This window comes from Strigops habroptila, chromosome Z (assembly GCF_004027225.2).
Source record: "Strigops habroptila isolate Jane chromosome Z, bStrHab1.2.pri, whole genome shotgun sequence".
Lineage (NCBI taxonomy): Eukaryota > Metazoa > Chordata > Aves > Psittaciformes > Psittacidae > Strigops > Strigops habroptila.
Genome location: NC_044302.2, coordinates 65,932,386 through 65,956,358, shown reverse-complemented (window position 1 = coordinate 65,956,358; position 23,973 = coordinate 65,932,386). Strand labels below are relative to the sequence as shown.

The 23,973-nt window shown below is 37.8% G+C and overlaps 1 protein-coding gene across 2 annotated transcripts in view; it reads right to left on the bottom strand.

Annotated features, from left to right (window-relative positions):
* Positions 1–1,822: 1,822 nt before the first annotated feature.
* The window catches only part of PIP5K1B (phosphatidylinositol-4-phosphate 5-kinase type 1 beta), a 102,859-nt gene continuing 80,708 nt past the window's right edge, over positions 1,823–23,973 (bottom strand). For both annotated transcript variants that reach the window (XM_030512242.1, XM_030512243.1), the window contains exons 11-15: positions 23,838–23,922; positions 19,172–19,327; positions 18,268–18,412; positions 8,467–8,587; positions 1,823–2,558 (exon numbers count right to left, since the gene is read on the bottom strand). In XM_030512242.1, the coding sequence (XP_030368102.1) occupies positions 2,556–2,558; positions 8,467–8,587; positions 18,268–18,412; positions 19,172–19,327; positions 23,838–23,922 (510 nt within the window). In that variant the 3' untranslated portion in view covers positions 1,823–2,555. The remainder of the gene's footprint in view (positions 2,559–8,466; positions 8,588–18,267; positions 18,413–19,171; positions 19,328–23,837; positions 23,923–23,973) is intronic.

Sequence of the window (23,973 nt, the reverse complement as noted above, 5' to 3'; positions counted from 1 at the left end):
GAATGCCATATAATTAATTCACAGGGTCAGATACACAAATTTGGAGTTATTTCCTACCTTTCTCTAAGCAGACATCAACCTGTGCTTTTTCCTTCTGGGCAGCTTGCAGGGCCAGAGTATTCAGGTACCACTGCACACAGATTGCCCATATCCATGACCTAATTCTTTAAATTCTGCTCCCTGTGGCAAGTTCCATCTGTTTAGACCTGGAGAAATAGATCAATACATGACTTCAATACCATAGTGATTTGATTATGCCTTCTGTATGTATTTTATTTTCACTTGACATGCACTGCCTCCTTAGCTTTACAGGTATGTTTAAAAGTCTTTAAATTTTCATCAGAGTGCTACCAATGCAAGATGCAGAGAAACAGAATACTTAAGCATGAAACATAAACATCCTTACAAGCTCCTGTACTCCTTGATATTTGAAGCTTTATACCATTTTGTGCATTAGAGAAAGAAATGTGTTCGAAGTTATTGATCATTAACATTGCTTAGCTGTAATCCCTCTTTCGTCACAGTTGAACCATTTGGTCACACATATACACACACAAAAACAACCACCCACCCACCCTAAATAACGAAAACAATAAAAAAACCCATGTAAGTGCACATGCTTTGGAGAAGATTTTCGCAGGAGGCTCCATAGTCTATACAGGATTTCCTTTTGCAGTGTTAAATGACTGTTTTAATTTATAAATGAATGTGTTAAAGGGATTGTACACAAAGGATGGCTCAGAATCGGGCAGAACTGTTGCAGTGAAATTGTGTGTTCTGGGGACTTCTTAAGGTCAAATGATTCAGACGCTACAGTCACTAGGTAATTGGCAAAAGTGACACGTTTGTGCTTTATGAAGGTTGATCGGGTGTTTAAACTAAGAATTTTCATGGTTTTCCCCAAATAAGACTAATCAGAAATATCTACTTTGCATAGAGACACATTCTACATATGCTATGCTCTGTGCATGGAAGGACCAGATACTTCACATGAATGTACAGAATGGTTTTGTTTACAGGGCATGCAGATTGGTCTCTAAAATTTCTAAGAGGAATGCTGAAGAACAATTATCTTTCCGAGATTAACCAATCTTATTTTCAAGCCTGGAAAAGAGGTAATCACAAGACACAAGCTCTAAGTTAAGAGAGGGAGTCAACATACTTAGCTAAAAGACTCAGCCCCTTCCCTTTCTCTATTCTGTACATAATTGAGGAATTAATACCCTCCTCTTGTCAGGGTTATAGGATTACATCAGAAAACCCCCTCGAACCACACCAAAACGTTAAATGAAAAATTCTGCTGAGGTACGAAGCATAATTATAGGAATTGAAGTGCCAAATTCTGTTTTTGCCAATTCTGCAAGTTTACTACCCTAAATCCTAGAAGAAATGTTATTACCAGTAACTTTCATAAACTTTCAAAGTGACACCCGTGTAGTTTTTAAATACATCACTACATCAAAGCACGTAACCTTTGATTGATGGTCACTGGTGTGTGGGGTCATACACCTCTGCTGCTAGGGAAATAGAGATGGAACCAGAACAGTTTCTAAAGTTACCTTAAAATGACTGCCCATACTGAAAAACCTGAAATGCTTTTATGAAGCAATGCCTGTTGAGTATGTTCCGCTGCCTTTTCTGCTCTAATTTTAAGATTCCCCTCTTCATTATAGAGCTGGTAGTAGATGAAGACAAAAGGAGATGCCATTTTATAGGGTGGTTGTCATACCTCTTGAGGTGCCTCTCAAGAGCATCTCACAAAGGTAGAGAAATACCAGAACAGTAAGTCCTGTACAGATCAAGAACAGGTTGACAACTGCGATAGTTTTGAGAACAAAATATTTTATTCATCAATAAAACTATAGTTTACAGTAGTATTTGCTAAATAAATTATATAATTTCTCTTTTACAAGAAATAAACTAAAATCAAAAATATTTCAAAGGCAATATATATACACAACATAAGGCCTTGTTATAAATAACTTTTTTTTTTTCTCCTTTTCACCAGCAGTGAAAGTTTCTTTAGAGGCTCATTTTCATATAGCACGTGCAGAGGTTTACCCTAACCCTTGTATGACATAGATTCCAATTTCCATTAATGTGGACCTAGGTGATTAGAACTGAAGGATCAAAACTAATGAAATTAATTTTATTAATCACTGTGCTTATTTTTTATAGGTAAAGCAGACAATAAATTTTGCTTGTGCATAGTTACAGAATGCATGCAAATGAAACCACTAGCGAGCTGATAAGAAAATATCACTTCCAAGTCCATAAAAGGTGATTGGCAATATAGTAGAAAGCAGCCTGAATACACAGTTCTTCACAGTTCAGCAAGCAACAGTGGATGATAGCAGTGTGGAATGTTTCATGTCATTTTTGCCAAGTCCATCAATCCTTTCAAAGATCCTGACACTTCTTAGAATAAATCCAGTTGATTATTACTCTTCGTCTGTTAGGCTCAGAAAATTCCTCCTTCTTAAATGAGGAGTGCAGAAAGTGCTCTTCATTAACCTTGGTCACGTCTCTTAGTTTTACTCTTTGTGTACTCTTTGTTACTAGAAATACAGAAATTACAAGCAAAGTCAAGAGTTGTGTTTGTTTTCTTACAGAATTATGAACAGGTAACATGATTCTTCCCCTAGACAGACTGAAGCACAGTTTGGCAGTGATTCTTTTCTTACCTTGCCCCCTAATCAAAAGCATTGGGTGTCTCTTCTTGTACAACAGGTAACTCCTACGGCTTTACAGACTCTGCAGTACACTTATATTACATGAAACGGAACTAACTATTTGCTGCTGCAAAGTGCTGAATACACTGGATGTCAGAGAAGACAGTCCAAACCAAGAGCACTCAGCAGTTCACAACAGTTTTTATTACCTTGTAGAATTGACTGGGGCCTATGTAACTTCAAAGTGTTAGGAGAAAACAGCAGTCTTTGTAGATAATGTATTAAAGTCCTGTTAGGTTCTGCATGATGCCCTTTCCCAGTTGAAAATCATACCTAATCAAAACCTTTCAGGCACAACTAATGTTCTAGTCAAGGTCATTCTATTTCACAAAAACCCCACGTAATAATGTTAATGAGTTTGAGTTTTCTACAGCATCTCCTACAGAAGCAGTGGTTATGCAATACACATAGTTGATCACTTCTTGGCATGTAGTGATAGGATGAGAAAGAATAGCTTTAAACTGAAAGAGGGTAGATTTGGCTTAGATATTAGAAAAAAATTCTTCACTATGAGGGTGGTGAGACACTGGAACAAGTTGCCCAGAGAAGTTGTAGATGCCCCACCTCTGGCAGTGTTCAAGGCCAGGTTGGATGGGGCTTTGAGCAACCTAGTCTGGTGAAAGGTGTCCCTGTCTGCGGCAGAGGGTTTGGAACTAGATGAGCTTTAAGGTCCCTTCCAACCCAAATTATTCCATGATTCTGTAATTCTTAGCATCTCTATGGATTCAGAGATGAAGAGAAACTGTTCTTTGCTGAACACCTTATTACTATGACTCAAACTAAGGGTAAACTGACAGCTGAAGAAAATATTGCAGTAAACTAAATGCATATATCCAACATGGAGCATCAAATCAAAGACATCTGTAATGACCTTACTCTAAAACCTTATGAAAAATGTAATGAAGGCGTAAGTTCCCGTTTATAAAACAGACTTTTAAGGCCACCTTTAAATTGTGCTTTTGATACAAGCATTTAACTAACCTCAACTAACCAACAGCAGTCTAATCTTGAGTAGGAACAACAACAAAAAAACCATCCAAAGGCATTTTTAAAACTTATCCTAGAGAAAGGTAACTAGTAGATTTAAATCAATATTGTAGTTATAACTTCTAGCACTAGACCTTCAACCTTGAAGAATGATATTTCAGTATCGTTCTGTGGCAATTTTTAAAGCTGTTACTGTATTGTGCACCAGTGTTAGGGCGTTCATAATCACTGATGCTAGTGAGCACAGTGCTGATTTCTTACAGGCCGTTCTCTCTCTCTAGGTAGCTGTGGTCTCACAGTGAAAGTCTATCTACTGCACCTGTTAGCACCTGAATGTGCTAACAGGGCAAAGTAGTATATACTTGCAGGATACAGAACAATTTAATATGCAAAATGAAACTGATGGATGAGTAAAATTGAAGTAATATTCTAAAAAGAATACGACATAAGGCTAAGAAGGATTAAAAAAAAATAAAGAATCAGTTTGGCAAAAAAAAAAAAAAATTGAAAAATGCTAGTACCAATAAACAAAATAATGTTTTACGAAGCCAAGATAAATGAGTCAAAATTTGCACTAGCACCATCTAGTTTCTGGCTGAAAGCTCAGATCAGAATGACTGCAGTTCAATTTTTCACAGACATAATGGTCATTCAGCACAACTTCATATCCTCTGGCCTCATCACTACTTTTCACTCTCAAAGGAGACTAGCAGTATTGCTGATGCTGGCTTTATACTATTCCACTAATTACATAATGCAATTATGACCAGTTTATTCTTGCTGTTTTTCCTCTGATCCTTCCAGAGCATTTCAGAGGGATCAGTGATGGAAAAAATATCAGCAAAATCTGCATAAGAGAGTTGGAGAAAACAGACCTGACAGAAACTTATAGCAGCTGCTAATTGTGTGAGTCAGTCACAGAAACGTTGTTCATTGGTACTGATGCCATTTTAAGGAGGTGGGATTTTTAGATGTTCAACTTCGTGTCAGGTACAGTCCAGTTCTGTGCATATTATTCTGGAAAAAGCCCATCTATTTTGAGGCACAGGACATGATCCTCTAAGCAACTCTGTAACCACTGCACAACTTTGGGGTTATTTTCATTGCAGATATAAGAAACATTATTTTATGATAAAAACTGAGTTTGGCGATATAATTTGGCCCAAAATGATAGATAATGGACAAATGACACTACAGGATGCATTCCTGTAATCACTGTCTGAGATGTCTCACACTGGGTATATAAGGGATTTACAGTGTTTAAACTTACTGGAGACTTTTATTAGAGCATTTTTGTGCTCCAGTTCTCTTTCCATGCGTATGTTTTTGATGTGATTGATTTCCTCATGCTACATTAAAGGCCTTGGGCATTAGAATATGTAGTTATGGTGGAAGTACAATCCCCTAGCCAAAGTTTTATCTGATTTTGAATATGAACTAGGAAAAGCTCAAAGAGACAGGCTTTAATAAAGAACTACAGTAGTGAGAACAGAAGAAAAGATGAAGAACACTGAAAAATAAGACCACCCAGACAGTTTGACAGCTTCTAAACAGCATTTTGTAGACCAATATAGATCTGCTTATCTGTGCACCTACAGCAGCTTTGAAATGCAAAAATAATCTCCAGTGATGTTTTAGGACTTCAGAATCCTGTAATAAAATTCATATTTGGACATAAACCACAACATTAAGTAATTCTAAATGTAATAATATTATCTATGCAATTCATATGACACAAATCATAGCTACACTAAACCAGACTCCAAATACACCGGGCTTGCACATCACTACAGTTATTCCATTCTTTTATTTTACTGAAGTCTTTATCAATCATTTGCAGCCATATTTTCAGTGGTAGTGACTTCTGAATTATATACAAATTTTGTGAGCCCTTCGTTCAATAACAGGAGGCAATGCTCTATTTCTCTGTAACAATTTCTGTATGACATCAGAATCTTCCATTATAGTTAAATATACAGAAGTATTCTTCAAGCAAAATAGTTCTTTAATGAAAATTTTATTTAAATCCTATGTTTACCACCAGATGACTTAAGATATGCAGCATCACAATGCAGCAAACTCCAAAATTTATTACTGTGCTATTTATATGCATATTCTTGTTCCATTGTAAGTGTAGAGGAAATTAAGCCTATTTGCAGTGAACCAATTAAAGTAATTCTTAAGCCTTACTACTCTGATTTTACTGGTATTGTAGTTTGACAGAATAATATGTCAGTTACCTTTATAAGTAATTTCAGGGATAGGCTAAGCAAACACACTGGGGTAGTTCATAATTGCACATGTTGCTCTATCAGGGACAGAAAGCTCAGTCAAAGAATTTGGGACTTCACTGCAGAACAGAAGGAACAAGGTGACTTTAAGTTATTCCTTACTTTCTAAGTGAAATTATCATTTCTGAGGTCCTCCATTTTAGGTACCAGTCCTTAATAAAAGTGGACTAAGGTCTTCAGGATCAGCTGGACTTGCTGATACCTGTTAAGAAACTTTTGCAGGATTGGGTTTATATTTCCTACTAATCAAGTTCCACAGAACACAGTAGACTTTTGTGTTCAACAGTGTTTGCTGATATTTAATGGTTTTCTGCTTATGTATCAGCTGATGATGCTGATAAACTAAGTTTGTTTCCAGAGGAAGAAGGAAACACTAATTTACTCTGTTTTTTCATGGTGTTTTGGTTTTGGGAGTTTTTTTTTGGGGGGTGGGTGGGGTTTGTATGCTTGTTTGTTTTGGGGGATTGTATGTTTTGGGTCTTTTTGTGGATTTCTGCATGAAAGTGCTAAATATTAAATAGAAGAACGTTACCTTCTCTAGTGCTGGCTTACATACAGGACACTTTCTTTTTATCTCAGATTGCATCTTTTTCTTCTAAGTACCTGATCTATCATTGTATTACATATTCATAAAGGAAGAACCCTTTAATGTTTTAATTCTCTGCAGAGAAACATTGCAAATTTCCAACTACTTTACATATCTGCTTCTATCTTGCTGCATTTTTTAATTAAAAATTAAAATTATTTTTATGGAATATTCATTTTTTGTTTCCCACTGTATGGTGCTAAAATATTTGGAAATAATTTAGATTGGCTTATTCCTAGTGCTCAGTGCAGATCATGGTTAGTCATATTTTATTGATAAAAGCTAGATTTCTTAAGTTATTATCTGGGTTAAAAGACTTATGAGAAAATAAACCAATGGAATTTTAAAGTAAACTTGGATATGAGGATGTTCCTAACAGTGCTGCTTAGAGTGGCAGGTTCACAAAATGTTGGTTTGCTGAACCTGGTCTTTGTTCAGAACTGAGGAACTCTGGGCCCAGACCAGCCCTTTAATTGCAAACTCAAGATGTCTTTGTACCAGTGCCCTGGAACAAAAACTATTGCTGTTACCAGGTAAAATCTCAATTTTGACATTAGCTGCACAGTGTGAGTTTGCACTGTGTTCCCTTAATGTAACACCCCAAAACCAATGCTATTACCTGTAGAAACTACTTTTTACAATCTCTGCTCCACCCTACCTTACTTGATTTTCTGAATTTCTACACAGCACTGTTCCAAAAAATGCCATTTTTCTACTTTTTTTTTATAGTAAGTTAACACAGTGCTATTTTACTACAATGGTTTGGTTTTTTTTTCTTTTTTCATTCATTCATGGGATCAAAAATTCATAGCTCTTAATTTACTAGAGGACTAAAATTTCTCCAAGAAGCAGGAGCCAAGGACATCAAAGGATTAGCGAAGTGACTGAAAATAAGCAAGTTAAGATATTTTTCGTTATATAACCATGCCTGCGCAAAACATTTATTATAAACCTCATGAACAGACTTTCCTTTTTGACCCTTCCTCTCTAGTACAGTTCTTGCCACAAAAGTCATAGGCATTTATTTATGAAAATAGAGGGAAAATATTGCTAGGATAATATCAGAATGTTCAATTCGTGCTTTAGGAACCAAACCTTCATGAAAAAAAAAACTTAACATCGCTCCCTCCCATATTTATACTGAGATTTTCAAAATGGCCTAAAACGGTCAGGTGCACAAAACTTCACTCAACTGGAACTCAGGTTTGGTGCCTGCATCCTTAGTACCTGTGGAATGTGAACTGTAGATAACGAGGGAATTTATAAAACGTGGGAGATACGAAGACAAACAAAGATATAGACTTGAGCTTATCTTTCATCCGTCACATAAACTGATCATTAGGAAGCAAAACAGAAAAGATACATTTTTAATCATATTCTAGCTACCATAACTGGACAACCCTTCACAGCAGAAACGGTAGCCATTAATGCACTTCATACTGAGCTCTACTTCACTGGCTTCAAAATCAGGGATATAAACACAGAACTTCACTCTCTGAAAAAAAATAATTTCTACATTGTGGAATACTGGAATATTCAACATAGAATATTTATTTTTTTTTTTCCTTTGCTTCCCCCTCCCCTCCCCCCCCATCCCATGGAAAACAAAGAATAGGAAAAGAAATCCTACACCACTAGAGAAAAATTGAAAAGCATTTTTGCATACTTCATTATTAACACAATTAATAGGCACGTAGATTCTTTAACGATTTGCATTGGCAAGGTACTTAGGCATATGTCCCATTTAATAAATACCTCAATGAACCCTTGCATCTTGAAGTGAAGCACCTGCTTTTTTTAGTCACCTGCTGAGCCACAGTCAAAGGAATTACAGGGGAAAAATCTCATCAGAAACAGTCTGACAACTTACTAAGTAGACATCCAGAACTGAAGCATTATCATTTTCTGTTTCCAGTGTGCTCTGTTCTGAAGTCAAATAGATGGCACTGTCTTCTAAAGTGAATGTTGAACTTGAAGGCAAAGAGCTCTTACTGCAAAGAGAAGGGAGACTACAGTGAACCAAAAATACAAGTTACAGAGAGCCCAGTTGTAGCTGAAAATTTTAAATTAAGTTTCTCTCAAATGTAAAAGCTTTGAATACTTGAAAAGAAAGAATGTAAATGGACAAGTATGGATATGTTGAAATGGCTAAATAATTGGCACCTCATATTTGACTAACCTACACAAACCACAGTTTCCACTTTTTCCTTAACTAAAATTTTATCAGGAAGTAATGCTGTTCCTGAACTCTGATATTTATTTAAAGAATGAAACTATGTCACAGTAAATGTGGGATAATTTCATTAATTTCAAAATAAGTTAATTCTGCATTACACATCATCTAAATTCTGTCAGCATTTCTTAATACAAAATAGGGCAAAAAAAATCAGTAATTAGGCAGAGTAGCATTTGGCTTTCTCATGCAGATATGGTATCACTTGCATACAACAGTTCAAAAGGGAAAGTGGGAGAAGAACAGGAGTGTACTGTAATTAGTACAGCTCTGCAAGGAAGTAGTATTTACAGAGCAGGTGCACTGTATTATTTCATTCATAGATTTGATTGTTATCTGCTATCCAGAAAGAATGTGAAAGGGCACAGGAATCTTGCTTTATTTTGTAAACACACTTGGAACCACAAAGCTGAAACTTTTAATGTGTTTTAATGGATTTAGGTGCCCATTATCCCTTGTCCTCACTCGCTGCCAGAAACTAACAGACTCCAGGCTGCCTTGAAAACTCAGCTGGAATTTTTGCAGAGATGTATTTTAAGTTCTTACCTATTTACACACAAGGTGAAAAGCAAACAATTCTGCCATATAACTGGGTACGAAAACATAGTTACAGCCATCAGTCCACAAATGACTGATTTCCCCCTCCCTTTGCAATACTTTGTAGTTTATGTTTCAGCTGGGTTATAATTTCAGAAAGGGCAAATCTAGCATGCAAAGCAGAAAACAAATTCAAATGCTCAACAAAATAATGAATCATCAGTCACCCTTATGTCATGTTAGTATTAGTATTACCTTCACCACATTACAATGTTCTTTTTGATATATAGTGTATTAGGCATCTTTTCAGTTGTAAGACTATTTCTTTTGTTCAGAGGGTGATCCAGGTCCCACTGACCTGGTATTATTTTTCTCACGTTCGTTACTAATATTCTATCAAGCAACTTTTCAGTCACATCAGTTTTTGCCAATGCTTCATTTTACTGAAGGGGGGAGGACAGACAGGAAGGGAAAATATGGGCTGTTGCTATATGGGAGACTACGTTTTATCACAAAATAAGCTCTGTCACCAAAGATACTACTCTTGGCAAAAGGGAAGGGTGAGAGGAGGAGAGAGCCACTTTTGCTTGCAGAATTTTGATCTCTGCTGTTGCACAGTTCAGGCCTCTGAATGTGCAAAGGCTCATATATGAAAACCACATGACACGAATGTGCAGTGAGCAGCCACTACGGCTATGAAAATATGCAAACCCAGTGGTTAGCCGTTCCTTGTGGAAAACAGTGCTCTGCATTCCTAATTGTAAAGCAAGTCGAGCAGGCTGTGGCGTATACCTGGCTTTCATTTCTGCATCAGGTTCGGTTTAGAAGCAAAAAAAATTGAAATAGTTATTCCTTTCAAATACACATCGGGCCACATCACTGCCACCTTTACTGCTGTTATAACTAACTTCTTTCACATTCAGAAAACCTCTGGAATCTGTATGCAAGATGAGGTGAGGATCCTGCAGTTAACACTAGTGGCATTTTAGGTTTTACATCCTGCATGTATTAGAAGACTAAGACCTAGTCCTTCTATTATTATTTACTTTTCTCTCTTCTCTTCTGTTCCATTAGAAGGCACTGCACTTCTTTTTGCTCTTAGTTTGTTAAATTATAATCTATGTTGCTTCACAGCTTGCTGTGGATAGCAAACAATAGCAATGTGAGCTCAGCATTTGGTTTTGGGATTCTTAAACTACTGGGTTTTAGCTATAACACAGAATAAAGACAATATCATCTCCCCTTTGGAGTATGCCTCTTTTTTCCCCTCACCTGTTACAGAAATACACTATACAGTCAGGCAGAAAATGAGGGTTGAAACAAATCCAGCATATTAAGAGAAGACAAAGAGAAACTCCTATGTATGTCACAATTTGGCTATTTAGTAGTAAACTTCCTAAGGAAGAAATTTAAAATATAGAAACAAATAATATATAAAATATGTATATTAACATACAGAAATAAATGGGAGAAAGCGGACAGAAGAAAGCACAAACGTATAGTAATCTCATATACAGAAAACCAGCAGTGGCTGAAGTCCCTTGAACAACATCAGGCATGAAAGAAGAGAATGAAACAAAACAGGTATCAATCCATCTTTTTTCTTACAAAGGATCCACAACTTATTTGCAGATAGGAATCTACTTGCTGCTGTGGCATTCACATTGAATAATTGGAGATAAACTCTGCAAGTTTATCTCTGCAAGGCTCATCTCTGCATGAAGAATTATTAAAAGGAAAACAGTAAGAAAACTGTTGCAAGACAGAGCTTTCTTGCATACGCTTTACATTCAGTAACAGGAGGCTTTTCTCTATTTAAAAGAATACTGTCCACTTTGGGAAATGTTTTCTTCAGGGAAAAACAAATATGCCTCATCCTGATGTGTTACTTGAAGGCAGCTTGTGGGACAAGTAGAACTCTTCAGTCTCCTTTCCAAGTCATTGCACAGCCTTTGAAGAATGGCAGAAACAGTGCCAGGTAGTAACAACTGACCGAAGCAGAAGTTTGATCTGTGTTTTGGTTTTAGTTATTTGTTGTGATGTTTTTTGTGTTGTTTTGGGTTTTGAGGTTTTTTTGTTTGGTTTTTGGGGGGGATTTTTATTTTTTTTTTTTTTTTTTTTTTTTTTTGTTTTTTTTGTTGTTTTTTTGTTTTTTTTCCCCCTTCACCTCCTGCAGTTTCCAGGACAGCTCTTGTAGGAATATAATTATCAGCTTTTTTCAGAGAGTGCCAAAATACAACAGGCATGAATTAGAATAAGCCACTGTGTCTCCCTGGATGTAAAGAGTTGTAATAAACACAGGCTTTGATGTCTAACTTTGGATGTCAAATATGCTCTCCTATAGGATATCCCACAGAATATTTATCCCCTAAATAGCAGCACATTTGCAATGTTCAATGTGTTTGAAATCTCTTATATAAGCTTTTGAAAAAAATTATCAGCCCGTTGCATCACAAGTTTTGATCTTTCAAATCTCTTAATATAGAAGTTAGTCAGAAAAATGTCTTTTAGGACAAATGAGCAGTAAAACTATTGTTCTAAGGTACAACTCAGTATCAACTGTTGCAGAAAATTTGTTCTGCATACCTATAAATGTGAACAGGGAGAACAGGTATTAACGGACCTGTTGAACTAAATGCATTAATTAATCCAGTGTTTACAATGTTGAAGTATTATATCACTTCTAAAGCATTTCATTTTATAAGTTACATGTTTGTCCAAAAAAAAAAAAAAAAAAAAGTAGGTCCAACATAGTAAAACTCCCTTGTAATATTTTACTAACACTGTTGAGAAACATCAAAACCACAGACCTGAGAAAACAACAGATATGTCATCTTCTAAATGCTGCTTCAATTGAAGGAGTCTGGCAGTGAATCTGTGTTATACATTCTCTCTAATGGCAAACCATGACATGTGAATCAGTAAAGATCACAGTAAGCACATCAATTTTACCATGACCAACAAACCTATCCACCTTTGCAGGCGCCAATTAAAATCATAAGACCTGTCATTTTTGTAGCTGATGTATGTATGTAGTTGAAAAGAGATGGTGTAAGCAATCAGAATTTAGGAACACAGTCTAGATTATGAAATACTGAGTAGTAACAGCCAAATCAACTGACAGGTACACACCAATGTGTATCAGCCTGTGGAGAGATGTACACTTGAAGTCTGTTCTGAGAAGTTGCTCTGGATTCTCCTCACCAGAAAAAAATAAGGTAATGAAATTAGACTTGGAAGGATGAGTATGGAATATGAAAAGCTGCACATAGAAGGGCAAATTCAGTCAAGGAAACATTTGCTTGCTTACGTATTAAATAACTACTATTACCACTGGAGTTTAACATGCACATCTGTGTATTTAACTGAACAATAATTTTAAATTTCAAGTACAAAAAAAAAAGATTAGGTTTTCTTTCTCTTATCAATAACCAAATTGTTTCCAACTTTTTCTAGATTAAATGAGTTGAAACTGACACGCACATAGAACTTCTGCACAAGAGTAAAAAAATAAATACTATAATTAATCTCTTAGAAGCAACACACATGCTGCCAGCAGATGTTAACTGAATGTTCAAATTTCTGCAACAGCATCATCATAGCTGCATTGATCACCAGTTTTAATGCAGGCTCCTGGTAAGGCAAACACAAACTGGAGGAAAGGAAGGGGGAAAGCACAGGAGAGAACGAGAGAAATCCCTACATATATAGTGTATCAGAAAGAGCAGTTTGGTGGAACAGAGGTTTTGAACAATTTCAACAGTGCACTGAGTTCTCATCCTTACTTTTTAGACTGAAAAAGAAAGAAAAGCTAAGAAAAAAAAAAATATTATGATCGCCCACAAGGAATGTGCTCAACTGTGCTGTTGCCCTCCTCTTGCTAAAGCAGTCTATTTTATCTTGGTTCTTAATTAAAAAAAGGATGCAAAAGTAATTCCATCACAGAAGAACTGGGAAAGCCTTGTTTTTCTCTAAGCCACAATTACAGGTTACTTCAATCATAGTAAAATTTTCTTTCTTTCCCATGGGGACTTCCCCCGTGTCTCAGTGTATCTGCTTCTAGCATGAGAGCACTCAAGTCTTTTTCCTCTCCCTAGCTGTTTATTTTCATGAAGCTTGCATGAATTTAATCCACTCTGAATCATATTCAGACGAACTTGTCTAAGCTTCATAAGCTAAGGGTGGTGGTGGACAGACAGAGACGTTTAAGCTTGACACAAAAGATTTTGCATAAAAAACCACACTGGCAAAAGGTGTGATTAAGTATTCCTTACAACAGGAAAACTAATACCTACAAATCCCTTCCACTGACAAAAAGAGCAGAAAATATGACTTGTATTTTATAAGCTGTCTTTGAAAAGTTTGTTTGATAGAATGCAAGTCATGGGACATTTCAGTTTAAAATCTGAACATTTCAGGAACTTTTGTCTGTGTAAGAGAAAAAAAACACAAGTCAAAGCTTTCCAATATTGCAAGTGGTATCCACTGAAAAACAGCAGTGCAAAGGTATGGCAACAAATAACTGAAAAATATAAAGGAAAGCAGAAAGAATAGGAAAGAGAAGGCAGAAGTCCATAACATCTTACAGAACATAGAATGCATAAAGAGAAACAAGAATTAGATTTCATACAGATTATTTTCCTAGGCTCAAATGTATCAGAAGAACTCATCAGTCCTCATTCTATAACCCGCATTATCTTGGCATTACTCTAAAGATAGGGAGGTGAAGTACTCCTTTATGCATCATGGGATTTTGTTTGGATTTGTGACTGGAAGCCATGAGACCTGCTGAAAGATACGCTGGAGAGAGACTTCTGTTGAATCTTGAAACTCCAGTTTAAAACATTTCCAGATGCACCTGTAAAGCATTCACCTCCTTCAGCTCTTTGCAATTGTAAAAGCAATGTCAGCTGAGACAACAGGCATACTGCTCAGGACATTCAGATCTGTCATCTTTAATTCATGAGTACTTACTAGGAGAACTTTACCCGGAGGGGGTAAAAATCTGTTATCACTTCTGCTATAAAAATAATCCCTGATATATCAACCCTCCTCACATGATACAGCCTCAGGAGCTGTCCCTGACTCAGCAACACCTCTGTTTGCTTAACCACATGGGTAGCAGTTCCTTGCTTCACACCACGAGTGCAGAGCACCTTTAAAGAAAGATGGTGCTGAGCTCCTTTCTCATATAAAATGCCATTTCCCCCTCCTTGAAGCATGATTACCTTCATGGTTGGTAGAAACAGAGGGTAATTCAAAAAAACCCAAAGTTAAACATAATGCATCTGCTTTGGAGTATCCAAAAGTATTACTGCTCTCTTTTGAACAAGGCAAATAACAGCACCTGTCCTCTCACTGGCATAGGCACATACTGCTCATACAGGAATCAAGGAGCTGTAGAGATACCGTATTATTACTATGCATGCAGGATTATCTCCCTTTAATACCCTAAGCCAGAGGTTTCTGACTGGTTATGAGAAATTTGTATACTCTCTACCCTTATGCCAGGAGACTTTGAAAGAGAAGGAAAAAGTCCAATGAAGATGATGCCAAACTAATTCTGTTAAATAACTTGAAGCAGAATGTCATAGTTAATTACATATTTAATGACTGAAAGCAGGTTCACATTTGTAAACAAATCATTCATTCAGGCTTTGTTTCAAAGATTGCTCCAGGCTTTCTGTTCATCAGAGACAAATGGCAAAGTGATGAGTCCTGCATCACAGTATTTGTAATACTCACAAGCAAAATGCCAGCAAGAAAAATCTAAGATATCCACAACTCAATTCAGAGTTGTAGCATAGTTTGGGTTTGGTTTTTTTTTTTTTGGTGTTTTTATTTCCCTGCCAGCTTTTCTTATGGGAGGACTGAAGTTCCTCCAACGTACCATAAAAACATAAATAAAACTTCAGCTGTATATATTATTTAGTGTCATGAAGAAGGAAGAAGCATGTTGTACTGATGCAGAAGCAGAGGTGGGTACAAAACTGCAAGTGTCCAGAATAATCTTGGGGAAATTATTTTAATGCCGAGCATGCTCAGCAGCTTTCTCAAATCCTAAATGAAAGCCATTAGCTATGACATGGAAGCTAATCTTCATGAGTTGTACCTACTGAGATTGTGACATAAACCAGTACTTGGTAAGAAGAAAAGCTGAAGAGACACACCTAGACAAGCAAGGATGTTAGCTGGCCAGCCCACATGGCAGAACTCCTGACTACTAAAGGTCCTTTTTTTTGCCACAAGACATGTAAAGAGCCACCTGTATCCTAGATTGCATTAAAGGAGCATGACCAGCAGGTTGAGGAGGGTGATTCTCCCCCTCTACTCTGCTCTCATGAGACCCCCACCTGCAGTTCTGCATTCAGCTCTGGGGCTCCCAATACAAGAAGGTTGTGGACCTGCTTGAGTGAGTCCAGAAGAGGGCCATGAAGATGATCAGGAGGCTGGAGCACCTCTCTTATGAAGACAGGCTGAGAGAATTGGGCTTGTTCAGGTTGGGAAAGAGAAGGCTCCAGGGAGACCTTAGAGCAGCCTTCTAGTGCTTAAAAAGCGGGCCTAAAACACAGCTGGAAAAGGACTTTTTACAAGGGCATGTATTCACAGGACAAGGGGGAATGGCTTTAAGCTGAAAGAGTGGAGATTTAGGTTAGATATTAGGAAAAATTCTTCATTGTGAGTGTGGTGAAACACTGGAACAGGTTGCCCAGAGAAGTTGTGGATGATCTTTAAGGTCATTCCAACCCTAAGCTATGATTCTATCATCTATGAATGCTGGTGCAAGGTCTGCTGTGTTAGAGCATGTGTCTTGTTTTACTGATTAATTTAAAGTATGCAAACCTGAATTGCAGCCACTACAGTCACACTCTGATTTCTGTAAGGTAAAGATGTGCAGGGTAATCGCATAACTGAAAACATGTACTAAATTTTAGGTTATTTCATCGACTGAATCACAACTGAAGAGTAAGCAAGTCTAAACATACAATCAAAGTATAGATCCACTAAAAACCTTATTTATTTTAGAATTATTTTTTAATAACTTTACAGCAAAATATAATAGAGTATTTTAAATGTTTTATTTGCAGTAAATCTGAACTCTATCCAGACAACTCCACAGTTCTCCTTTGCCGACAGATGCTAATGCAAAGTAGTTCTGTAGTTTTATTTGTTGCTTAAAGCAAATAAAAAACCCCAGTACTCTATAACTTTATTTCCAGTGAAGCTAAAACTTGGTGAAAGATCATGGAATACTGAAGTCCTACAGCTAACTTTGTCACAAACTGGACAAGACTGACAGAAGTTGAATTGAAGGAGCTGTATTTTTACTAATGTGTATTCATTAGTAACTTTATTTCCTAAAGCCTATTTAGATGCATTTTGGAACAACTTGTGATGGTTCTGTAATTAAAAGTTCATCTTTGTTACACCCTAAACCACACCTCATTCCAAATTTTTATAGCAAAACATCAGACCTATGGAAGATGCCACATAAGTGAGACTCGTTTCAACTTAATGAAAATGGAAGCTGCCAATATTACTTTGATCAAGTAACTCTACAAGTCAATTTACTTCTTACGAAAATGCAGATGGTCAAATTTAAATATAAGGTAAAATCCTACTGCCTCAAGATTGCTTTTAAAGCAACTTGATGATTTTGGACAACATGCAGTTTACAGTAAAGAACTCAGCACATGGGTAAGTCTATCAAATTTATATACACATTGTGTAGTTCAGGATTCCAAATTATTTCAAACAAAATTCAAGGTACTTGAGTTCACAATGGTTACCCTCTTGACAAAAACACACAAAGAAATGGCTGTCCAGCAGTACAACACATGTTAAAGAGATCTGCAAGCAGGCAAGACAACACAACACAGCACACTTCAGGTGTGCAAGGTAAAGTACAGGCATACACCCAGACAATCTCCCAGCGAGACTTACTGGTATAAGCATCTTGTTGGACAGTCATGACTAAAGTATATTCAAACACGAGTCAAATTATAGTCAATCTAGTTCATAAGCATCTGCACAACTTCTGTTGAGATTTTCTTGGGTTTATCCTTCCTGGGTCAAAATCAGACAGGCCCTAATCACCCCGATGAGTGAAGTTTCATAGAATCATAGAATGGTTTGTGTTGGAAGGGACCTTAAAGCTCATCTAGTTCCAACCCCCCTGCCATAGGCAGTGACACCTTCCACTAGACGAGGTTGCTCAAGGCCCCATCCAGCCTGGCCTTGAACACTGTCAGGATTGGAGCATCCACAAGTTCCCTGGGCAACCTGTTCCAGTGCCTCACCAACCTTATAGTTAAGAATTTTTTTCCTAAAATCTAATCTGCCCTCTGTCAGTTTAAAGCCATTCCCCCTTGTCCTGTCACTACATGCCCACGTTTCATAGAAATTCACTTCAGAAAACGGTCATTTTGAAAGAACTTAAAGCAGACCATTCAGGATCATACATTCAGAATAAAGATCAACTTGAAAGCAGGTCTCTTTTCCTAGCACATCACAGCTTTCTGCAGCTGTTTTAGGCTACAGACAAGTTACAGTAAGTATTCCCTACTCTGATCTTAATGTAGTTTGGTTTATGGCACAGACTAAGGCCTAAGCAAGTTTTTAATGCCCAGTTTAGCTCTGGAACATGACAAAAAATACGAAGTATACTATTAACATTTTTTGTTGTGCTTATGTTTTCTAATTTGTGACACCAATCATAACACATAACAAACAAATACATAACAAATCCTATGGGCTTAGAGAACTCTTCCTTCACTGGAGAGGTTCAAGAATGAGCTACAGAGGCACTTGCCTCTTCTGCTTTTTCTTTCACAGAGCCCCCTCCCATTGCACCCATGGTCAGACTTAGCAAAATAGTGGTGAATCCTCTACCACATATACCTGCTAGAAAAGAGCATAGGTTGATCACGTTGACAATGCTCATCAACATTCAAAGAAGAAGAAGAAATTGTGGTTGCCAGGGAAGTCGCTTCAAACAGAGATTGAGTGCTCGGCACTAGATCTGGCCGGTGGTGCGAACCTAGTACTGCACACACAAAAGTAAAGAACAGCATTAAAAACTTAATTTCAAATTGAAACCAAGAATCTTTATGCAAGTGTGTGGCACCTCATAGTCTCAAGCTGTCTCAACAGCTTTTTGGAGCTTCTTAAAACGTTTGAATTGATGAGACTGTAATATTCATATGGCCATACCCACAATCATTTGCATTACAAGGTGAGCTTCAGCTTTTAGCCAGTACATTCAGCAGAATAGAGAGCAACCCCAAGGTCAAATATTAAAAATATTAAAGTAGTATGAATATCTGATGAAATCTAAGTTCTGTGATTGGTCTCACACTACAAGGGGCCCAATTCTCAGGTGGGGTTAGGCAGCTTTAAGCATGGCTGCAGATGAGCTCTGAAAGGTTCAAAGACTGTATCTCCTCAAAAAGACGCTGGGAACAATGACCCGAGCTTCAAAACACTTCATGTGACATGTTTGTTTAAAAGCAAGTGAAAAGAATAGGACTGGCTCTGGCCTTAATCTGCTACTTAGGATGGATAAATTCTTTTAGGATCCCCCAAAATCCAAAAGATTAACATCATGCTATAACCTTGATTCTGACTTCCTCTTGCTCCTGAAGGTGCACTGTGCCATATGACCAACAACTGTCTCCATGAGAATAACCTGAGTGAAGTTTTGAAAGATGAGCCAGATTGGAAGTTTTCTAGTTATAGGGCTTCTAGAGTTTATACTAAATTCCTTTAAAAACATTGTTTAAGCTCTTGATTTGGAACACATTACCTTCTTCATCAAGGCTGGCATAGCTTTGTCCTTCAGCAAGAATGCCATGCTGTTCATCCCTCCACTCCTGGCTAATGGCACACACTATTTCTTGTGATGTTGCCTTCAGAGCCGTGATGGAATTGCACCGTTTCTTTGAAGGTGAAGACTTTAAAGCTGCATTACCAAATGAACATCTTTAACAGCTTATAGAAAAGCAAGCCATCTATAAAGCTAGACTTTCTGAATACACACAAAGAACACATCCAGATAGAAACCAAATTATTCCACATTATGTTAAAACAAGAACCAAAGGCATTGTTATGTCATCTGTGAGTGAAGTACTTTTATCTTTCTGGGGTTCCTTACTGCTCATGGCGGCGGGTGGGAGGGAGGGGAAGAATCGTGTGAGTTAACCAGCTTTGCTATCACCGAGTTACAAATCTCATACGAAGTATCAACCTATGTACTCAGAGGCAGAATGATACATGAAAAAAAGAAAAGAAGAAAACTGAAAAGACATTTGAAGTATTCTGAGAAGTTATGATCATTTTCTTAAGCTGTGAACTACTGCTATTATAATGATATATGTGCTACTGCAGATTTTCTACTTCAGTGACATGTCAAACATCTTCCTTGGGTACAATAAACACTTCCAAAATGTTGATGGCTTGTACACTCACGTATGAGCATCCCCTTTATAAGTCTTACCAATGCGTACCTACTTACAATGGCATTTTGGGTGAAACTTTAGGATCTGACCATTTCCACTACTAATGAACCATGACCCCCATTTGTAGTAGTTCTTAAAGATGTCAGCCAGTTCATTTGGTGTTTTCCAATTGATAGCTGCTGACCTCCATGCATTGGCTGCAAAGTTGCTCCAAATGCACTGCAGTAGTACATATTGTGCTCTACTACAGAATTCAAACTAAAAGCATCAAAGCCAATTGACTGAAGACTGAAGAAGAGAATCAGACGCATAGCTCCAGGATGTTGTTAAAAAATAACATAGTAGATAGCTGCTGATCTAGCCTCTGCCCAAGGCTGAATCTGCTTATTATGTTTTTATTGTTATTTATGGAGACTTGTTCTGTGCACCAGGGGAAGAAGCACGGATTCAGGCCAGGGCTTAAGAGTTTAAACTGAAATGTCTAATTGAAATTTAGAACCAATGTTCTTGAAGGCAGGAAGACTCCCAATTCTTTATTTTACAAAATAATCATAATGCATTTGAACCTTTAATATAGCTATATAGAAGCAGATTAATAGCCTTGTATGCAGAGGGTTCAATAAGAGTGGGATATTATGACAGATTAATAGCCTGGAAAAGTGAGACAGACAAATTAAGATTAGAGAGAAAATTAGGCACGACGTTCTTAATTGCACGTTGTAGCTTTCAAATACAAAATGGATTGTGTCTTGTGACATAAATCTAGCAGTCAAAATTAGAAAGAATTGAAAAAAGACTCAAATGTTTAGCAAGGATATATGGCCGCATAAGACATTTATTTTGTCCAACAGATGGAACTATCAAGTTGTCTGCTCCTTACTCTCTATCTGTGCAGAGGAGTTTCTTTGAGTATTGACTCAGACAACAGAGCTCCCACCAAATTTATTCTAGGGTTTAAAGATGCCTGAGTCTCAAGAGGTGCCTTCCTCATTTCAGCTGAATTTTGCTTCATATATTGTCATATTACATCAGACACTGACTTCCAGTGGAAGAAATTCTAGTGAAAATAAAACCTGATCTGAACTTTTGATGGAAGAAGCCTGTAAGAAGATGAGTCTCTGAACTTCTGATTTTTATTTTCTTTTGATTGTGTAATAACAATATATTTATCACACCTGGATGAACTACAATTCAAAGTAGATATGAACATATGAGCTTATTTCAAGATGTGAATTCTTGAATGATAGCTAATTTCCCCTGTTCATTTTCAAAGTCAGGCTAAATGCAGCAAGTCCAAAAATAAATCTGTTCCTTACTATTTGCAAATTCTGTTGTTTTGCTTCACAGCTGTACCCATATTATGATAAAATACCTATACTGCTCACTCCATTGGACTAAGGCAACATTAATTCATTCTTTTCAGTTTGTAGTCACAAAACAAAATGTGATAGCTATTTCTCAAATATTTTTGCTGAAATCTAACTTCTTATGTAACTTCATACATGGTTGTTACTGCTCTGTTTGGACTCTTTGGAAAGTACACAGCACTGGCTTTGGCTGGGGTAAAGCTGATTTTCTTCACAGTAGCTCTATGGTGCTGTGTTTTGGATTTGTGACCAAAACGGCATTGATAGCACACCAAAGTTTTAGTTATTGCTGAGCAGTGCTTACACAGCATCAAGGCCTTCTCACACTGAGCTGCCAGTGAGCAGGCTGGGGGTGCACAAAGAGTTGGGAGGGGACACAGCTGGGACAGCAGACCCCAACTGACCAGAGGGGTATCCCCCACGCCATATGGTGTCATGCTGTGCAATAAAAGATGGGATAAACAGGAGCAAAGAGGAAATATTCATGGTTATGACATTTGTCTTCCTGGGTAACTATTACATCTCATAGAGCCTTGCTTTCTTGGATATGGCTGAACACCTGTCAGCTGATGGGTAGTGGATGAATTCCCTACTTTGCTTTGCTTGCACACACCACTTTTGCTTTCCCTATTAAACTGTCTTTATCTCAACCGAAGACTTTTCTCACATCTACCCTCCTGATTCTCTTCACCATCCAACTGGGGTGGGAGTGAGTGATTGTCTGTGTAGGCGTTAGCTGCTCACTCGGGTTAAATCACAACATACAGGAAAAACTCACCTACGTAGGATCAATTCACCCTCTGTCCCCGATGTCTTAAGAGGATCTACAGTTTTCAGTTATAGAAATAAATTCATTTTATTTGAGAGAAATGACAATCAATAGTTAAATTATTGCTGCAAGACTTAAACTTAATCCTTTGGTAAAGATATCCCTCTGTAGTGAGAGTGGGTTTCTCTTGGCTTTTTTTCCTTCCCCTCTGTTGGGAAAGGGTTTGTGCAGCAAGGTTTTGGTAGCAGGGTAGCTCCAGGGTTGACTTCTGTGAGAAGCTGCTAGAAGCCTCCCCCATGTCCGACAGAGCCAATGCCAGTCCGTTCCAGGATGGACTCACTGCTGGCCAAGGCTGAGCCCACCAGCTCAGAGTAACCAGCACCTCTGGAGTAACATATCTGAGAAGGGGAAACTGCTGCACAACAGCAGCCGGAAGAGAGGAGTGAGAACAGGTGAGAGAAGCAGCCCTGCAGACACCAAGATCAGTGAAGGAGGAGGGGGAAGAGGAAGGCACCAGAGCAGAGATTCCCCTGCAGCCTGTGGTGCAGACCATGGTGAGGCAGGCTGTGTCTCTGCAGCCCATGGAAGTCCAAAGTGAAGCAGATATCCACCTGCAGCCCACGAAGGACCCCATGACAGAGCAATTGGATGCACCCTGAAGGAAGCTGTGACCCTGTGGACAGCCCATTCTGGAGCAGGCTCCTGGCAGAACCTGTGGCTCCGTGGAGAGAGGAGCCAACGCTGGAGCAGGTTTGCTGCAGGACTTGTGATGGCATGGTAGACCCCCACTGGAGCAGTCTATTCCTGAAGGACTGCACCCTGTGGAAAGGACACATGCTGGAGAAGTTAATGAAGAAAAGGGAAGGATCTATACTAAAGAAGTTCATGGAGGACTGTCTCCTATAGGTGGGACACCGTGTTGGAGCAGGAAGGAGAGCGAGGAGGAAGGAGTGGCAGAGACAACATGTGAGGAAATGGCCACAATCCCCATTCCCTGTCCCCCTGCACTGCCTGGGGGGCAGAGGTAGAGAAGTTGTGAGTAAAGTTAAGACTGGGACGAAGGGAGAGGTAAGGGAAAGGTGTTTTAAGATTTGGTTTCATTTCTCATTTCCCTACTCTGATTTCATTGGTAATAAATTAAATTAATTTTCCTGAGTTGAGTCTCTTTTGCCTATGATGGTAATTGGTGTGAGATTGCCTTGTCCTTATCAAGATCCATGAGCTTTTCTCCCACCATCCAGTTGAGGAGGGGGTGTGATAGAGTGGCTTCGGTGAGCACCTGCCATTCAGCCAAGGGCAACCCACCATACCCTTTAAGTAGCTAATAGTGATATGTAGCTTACCCTTGAAAATTAATTAAAAATTAAGAAAGGAGAAAAGGAGGGGAAAACTAGAAACAGGTGATAGTGAAAAAGACAAAGAAAGAACTTTATTAATATCCAATTTCTGATATTTTTCCTTGATAAAGCACTTAAGAAATCCATATCAAAGGGAAGAATGCCTATCTTCTCAAACATGCTTTTCAAACATTGTATGTAACAATCTTCTGCAAATTAAAGATACTAAAATCAATGGGGGTATTCCCATGAATAACAGATGCAGGACTGGACACAGCATTAGATCATTAAATTTATATCAATGCTAATATACCGGAACCTGGTTTACCTTCAGATGCCTGTAATGTGGTGACAAAAAGTAAATAGCAAATAATTCTCTGTAATTTTACTATTGAGTACAATCCCACTAGCTCCACTGAAGAAACTCACCTTCTGGCAATGTAAATGCTACATGATGTTGAAGAAAGGATTCTTTTATTGCCAGGACAGGAGCATTATAAAGTAATGATTATATAAATACATAAAAGAGTAACAGTCTTACCTTGAACTTTCTTGAAAACTCTTGTACTCATAAACTTTAAAAATCTGTCTGCATAAAAACTTGGTCGGTGAACTGAAACAGTATCCTACAAGATTGAAAAAGGTCTCAGTCACATTTTCCATAAGTATATGACAAG